The 3,682-nt window shown below is 39.5% G+C and overlaps 1 protein-coding gene across 1 annotated transcript; it reads left to right on the top strand.

Annotated features, from left to right (window-relative positions):
* Nucleotides 1-626: 626 nt before the first annotated feature.
* LOC130637021 (uncharacterized) lies at nucleotides 627-3,171 on the top strand. The gene is made up of 2 exons (XM_057446875.1): nucleotides 627-885; nucleotides 944-3,171. The coding sequence occupies exons 1-2, from the start codon at nucleotides 627-629 to the stop codon at nucleotides 3,169-3,171; spliced, it is 2,487 nt and encodes an 828-aa protein (XP_057302858.1).
* The last annotated feature ends 511 nt before the right edge of the window (nucleotides 3,172-3,682 follow it).

The following is a 3,682-nucleotide window of genomic DNA, read 5'->3' as shown; positions in this document are numbered from 1 at the left end:
AAATAGATAATTTATAGGGCGTTTATTGCAGCCTCGTCCACGATAACGGCTATCGTTGCCATATCTTTTTATTCAATAGTCCACGTTTGTTTTGAACATAAACGATGAAGATCCGTCTCGGAAAAAGAAGGGATGAAGAAGAAGAGGGACAAGAAAAGAGTGAGAACATTTGCAACAGGTGCAGGTAGTGAATGCAGTACGCAGTGTTGGATTTGTTCAGAAAATCATTTTGTTTTTAAGTGCAGAGAATTCGAATAAAAACCGGTGGCACATCGTAGGAAGTTTGTTTTAGAAAAGGGACTTTGCTTCAATTGTCTTCACCTTCTCACAAAATAAAAGAATTCAAATCTAAGAAGAGGTATCGGGAAGATAAATGTGGAAAACGTCACCACACCCTGCTGCATTTAGGATACAAAGTATCAAGGATAGAACAAGACGCTCTTCGTTTCGTTTGGCGAGAAAACACCAGGGACAAAATTGATGACTTTGCCATGCAAGTACATTTATTTGGTAAAGTAGACTCACCTTGTTGCGCAAATTACGCTCTTCGACAAACTAGTATCGATCACGATCGCGAAATCGTAGACGCTATCGCGAAAAAGTTTTAGTAGTAGTATCTGGACTCCATGCAAACGGTAGACGAAGCCGTATCGATTGCAAAAACCGTAACAGAAGCATTGAAAAGTTGTGGCTTTCGTTTAACAAAATGGCTTTCAAATTCTTGTGGAATTCTTAAGTGTTTTCCAAGTACCGAAACCGTAATCAACGTCAATCTAGATCTAAACAAATTACCGACTGAAAGAGTACTTGGTATGTTATGGAATCCGAATACTGACTATTTCACATTCAAAGTTGTCAACAAGCCATCACCTGAAACTAAAAGAGGTATATTAAGTTTAACAAGTTCAATATTTGACCCACATCTTAACACCATTCATTTTAGAAGAAAAACTTATCATCCAATCTTTGTGGAAATCCAAAATAGACTGGGATGGAGAAATACCAACCGAATTAAAAACAAGGTGGTTGAGCTGGAGAAGTGAACTGGAGAAACTAACATCGATCAGCATTCCTCGATGGCTCAAACTACAATCCGATAATCAGTTGATTCAACTACATATTTTTTCCGACGCTTCAATCAATGCATATGGTGCTGTCGCATATCTACGTATTCAAGATACGCATACCGTTAGTGTAACATTCGTGATGGGAAAATCCAGAGTCGCCCCGTTGAATTCGAAATCTCTCACAATACCAAAATTAGAATTACAAGCTGCTGTCTTGGCTACAAGAATGAGAGAATCAATAGTGAGTAGTCTTTCCATGGACCTCAGTACCAAATTTTGGACAGATTCACAAATAGTTTTAAAATATATCTCGAATGAAAACCGAAAATTTGCAGTATTCGTTATGAATCGCATCAACGAAATTCGTACTACGACTGACGTTAATTCGTGGCGTTTTGTGCCAGAAACACTGAACCCAGCAGACAATGCTACAAGATATGTACCACTATCATCGACCGAGAATTCCAGATGGTTAGCCGGTCCATCATTTTTAATCGAAGAAGAATGCAATTGGCCAGATCAAAACCAAAATGTCATTCAAAGTGAAGAAGACGCAGATATTACCAACTTTCAGTCAACCAGTAATGCAATACCAGAGAAAACATCTTTTATCAAATGGGAAAGTTATTCCGATTGGCAAAAACTCTGTCGCCACATTGCGTGGATTATCAAATTAAAACGAAATTGGTTGTTATTAAAGCGGAGAGGATCTGAACGTGAAAAATTTGATTACCTGACCGTTGATGAAATTGAAGCAACAAAGTTACAGTTGTATAGCATCTCACAACAAGAATCCTACCCATCAGAATTCGAAAACCTACAATCACACAAGGAACTACCAAAAAGATCACCACTTGTAGCTTTGAGACCAATGATGCAAAACAATTTGATTCGTGTTGGAGGAAGAATTGGTTTAATCGATATACCATTTGAGTCGAAGCACCAAGTGATAATCTCGCCGAAACACCACATTGCACGACTCATAATTCAACACATTCATCATACAAACTTCCATGTTGGACAAAACGCCACACTAGCACTATCAAGACAAAATATTTGGATTCCGACTGGAAAATCCTTTGTGAAGAATTTGATAAACGCATGTACATACTGCAAATCAAAGAAAGTAAAACCAATGTCACCGCTTATGGCAGATCTACCAATCGATCGTCTAGCTGTAGGTGAACCACCATTTAATCGATCAGGAGTAGATTACTTTGATCCGATGATTGTCAAGAGAAGTAAGAGGACAAGAGCTTCATCTGGAACCGTGAAAAGGTATGGAGCATTGTTTACCTGCATGACGTCACGTGCCGTTCATATTGAGCTAGCTGGAGATTTATCGACAGATAGTTTTATTCTTGCACTTCGACGTTTTATCTCAAGAAGAGGAAACCCCAAAACAATCACCAGCGACAACGGAACCGACTTCGTCGGCGCAGATCGTGAACTAAGAGAGCTGGTAACGAATCTGAATGAGACAAAACTTCGAAAAGAGTTAACAAAGAATAGTATCGAATGGAAGTTCAACCCACCATTTTCACCATGGATGAATGGAGCGATGGAATCTATGGTAAAAATCACTAAACGAGCGTTGAAAGCGATAGTTCGTGATCGCGTTTTCACGGAAGAAGAGTTACGTACATTCTTGACTGAAGTAGAAGCAACCATCAATAGCCGACCGTTGACTTCTATCAGCAGTGACGCAGATGACTACCAAGCACTAACGCCAAATCATTTTCTCATTGGGAGAGCGTCGCAAAATACACCTGTAGATTCTGTATTTACAGACCTCGACGATCGTAAAAGATGGAGAGCCGTACAGGCTGCTTCAAATATGTGTTGGAATAGATGGGGAAATGAACACCTGCCTTCTTTGACAACACGTGCTAAATGGAATACAAACGACGACCAAATTAAGGAAGGAGATCTCGTGATAGTTGGAGACCAGAACGTCTTGAAAAATCATTGGCCGCTGGGACGCATTGCGAAAATCTTTCCTAGCAACGATGGTATCAACAGGGTTGCAAAAGTGAAAACTGCTGATGGAAATTACATTTGTCCCATCCGATCACTTGCGTTACTGGAACGCAGTGCTAAATGAAAATGTCACTTGAACTATGCTTTGCATACGACGGTGAATTGTGTTCTTTATAGGTGTGCATAATTCGTGAAGAAACAACAACGACGTTGTAAAATTTGATGATAAATCTTGGGCAAACGATATTGAAAAGCGATGATGAAGAAACCGGAATGACGTACATACACGACGTACATAAACGACGTACATCTTTAACGAGTCCGACGTAAGCAAGATAATCAATTATATCAAATAAAGCGTTACTAGATGGACAATCGTTCGTAGACGAGTACTCACTGGTGGGGAGTGTTTTGAACATAAACGATGAAGATCCGTCTCGGAGATTGAGACCCGTCACGTCACATTAATTTTAATTGGGTTTTTATAGTTTTTTCGCGCACTTTTCACATTGCCTCTAATCTCCGTATGAATAGGACAAGCGTGTGGTAAAAATGAGAGTCGCAAATATCGTAGTTCTTGTTTGAAATCTTACCGTAAAGAGTTTCTTCAAGCAGCATAAAGAAAGCAAGCGCAG

Source organism: Hydractinia symbiolongicarpus, chromosome 3 (genome assembly GCF_029227915.1).
Source record: "Hydractinia symbiolongicarpus strain clone_291-10 chromosome 3, HSymV2.1, whole genome shotgun sequence".
Classification (NCBI taxonomy): domain Eukaryota; kingdom Metazoa; phylum Cnidaria; class Hydrozoa; order Anthoathecata; family Hydractiniidae; genus Hydractinia; species Hydractinia symbiolongicarpus.
This window is presented reverse-complemented; position numbering and strand designations above follow the sequence as displayed.